This window comes from Glycine soja, chromosome 1 (assembly GCF_004193775.1).
Source record: "Glycine soja cultivar W05 chromosome 1, ASM419377v2, whole genome shotgun sequence".
In the NCBI taxonomy this organism is placed as follows: domain Eukaryota; kingdom Viridiplantae; phylum Streptophyta; class Magnoliopsida; order Fabales; family Fabaceae; genus Glycine; species Glycine soja.
In genome coordinates, this window is record NC_041002.1 from 5,113,125 (window position 1) to 5,115,314 (window position 2,190).

The window sequence follows — 2,190 nt, forward strand, 5'->3', positions numbered from 1 at the left end:
ATATGGATTAAGATTTTTCTTTTTTTTTTCATATTTCTTTAATTAATTTTGAAATCTTCTAGACATCTTTCCCTCTCCTACTCTAGTCCAACAATAACAAACTGACTTTACAATGTTTCCCAAATTAAAATATTCCTTGAATCCCCCTTCTTTCTACTTTTCCCATATTTTGACCATAGCTCTCTCTTTTCCCTTCCCCTATATAATGTTTCCACCCACCACATCTCTCTCATCATCCTTAACCTATTCCCTTCTTCTCCTTCTTCCCACTTGCAATCTCTTTATCATACCAACAATCTAGTTTCATTTCAGTATTTCATCTTCTCCTCTTCTATACTTGCTTTTTTCCATTTTCCAACTAAATGGAGGAAACTTTGGTGCCAAAGAGGCCTAGAGAAGAAGCCCAAGTGGAAAGAGGCTTGGACTTTGAAGAAGATTACTCCTCCTCAAAGAGGCACAAGCCATACAACCACATCCTATCCCTTCTTGATTCGGAGGAAGAGGACTCAACACAAGACCTCTCCCCTCTCATGACAACCCTCCAACAAGAAATCACTTGTGCCTCGAAAAATACCCAAGATGCCCTTTTAGTGTGCCCAACTCAAGAAAATGACCAAAACACCCTCACGATCAGTAGTTTAGAGGACAATAATGCAACAACCTCACAAGTTTTGAAGGAAGAGGAAGAGAATGACAAGGAGAGGGTCATGAGACACCTCCTTCAAGCCTCTGATGATGAACTTGGGATTCCAAATAGTGGGGATGGGTTATGGGGTTTTGAAGATAATGAATTTACTAGCGGGGATGGATTTTCTTCTTTGTGTGACAAGATGTGGGAGCTTGAAGATGAGAGAGCTAACTACTATGATTTCTTGCAATCTGAACTCTTCCTAGGGGGGGGGGGAATATAAATATTAGACAATTTCTTTTTCCAATTCTTAATTTCTTATCATCTCTTTTTTAGTTTTTACCAACATTGGATGGAGTTGGGAATGTGGGTGGCTTGTTTGCTCCGTGACCGAAACGGACTCTATTGCAGTTGAAATGGCTGGACCACAAATAAAGGATAAATAAATCTCAAAAAATTATAATTGTAACTTTTTAATAATTATTTATCAATTTATTAATAAATTCATTTTTATACTATGATCAATTATTAACATGTAATTTGTTGGTCATGTAAATGAATTTTTTAATAATATTTAGACAAAGATTAAAATAGTTTTTTTTTAATGTAGAACTTAAAAAATCAATTTTATGTTAAATTTTAGGAATAAAAATATATGTAAACCTTAAATTTAGTATATTTCAAGTCAAGAATAAATACATCGTTATATTTTTTTATTTTAACTACTTTTATGCTTTGAAGAAAACAAACTGACACATGTTTCACATGTAGTTTCATAGTGGAGCACTACCACTTGGGTCACACATTTCACAAATTTTATTTGTTATATTTTGATATTTAATCTAATTAAATTATCAACTGGAGTAAAATAATATAGTATATGTAAGGTTGTCAAAATTAAATTAACAACGTTGTGTACACCAATAATTATAGACTATTAATTCAATATCTTAAACAATTTATTTTACAAAATAAAGGATGGTTTTACAACAACTTAATTTAACAAGATTGCTAAATTGCTTTGATATTTCCCAAATTTTTTTTCTTTTTAGAAATATAAAATTGACATAATAATTGAGAATGAAAACTTGAGAATAAAGAGAGAAGAAAGAAGGGAGGAACAAGAGGTTTGCGAGTTTAAATCTCTCCACATTTCTAAGAAAACTAACATATTAACATTTGTTTATATAAAAGAAAATTTTCTCTCACATGAAGTTTTACTTTTATGATTGTGTGGACTAAATGAATTTATATAATGATAGATTAGATGGTTATTTTAACTGCACGGCCTTCTCTCTTCCTTGTTTGTGCATCAATTATCTCTTCTTTTTTTTACACTTAAATTCTTCTTCATTTGTCTTTCACTTCTGATATTTGCATTTCTTTTTCTTTAATTGTATTTTCATGTTTTTAATTTTTCAGAATAATTATCTTTTTGGTTGTAATTTGGTTTACATGCTATTTGGAAATTCATTTTGTTTAGATTCAAAAGGATGGAAACAAAGCATTCAAGGCCCTTTCTTACCATTATGGTCTATGGTTGCATACTTTATGTTTTAAGC

General features: G+C 31.2%; 1 protein-coding gene across 1 annotated transcript; it reads left to right on the forward strand.

Annotated features, from left to right (window-relative positions):
* Nucleotides 1-218: 218 nt before the first annotated feature.
* On the forward strand, nt 219-1,097 carry LOC114411093. Its single transcript, XM_028374858.1, has one exon. It carries the CDS (start codon nt 363-365, stop codon nt 909-911), a length of 549 nt encoding a protein of 182 aa, XP_028230659.1. The 5' UTR covers nt 219-362; the 3' UTR covers nt 912-1,097.
* The last annotated feature ends 1,093 nt before the right edge of the window (nt 1,098-2,190 follow it).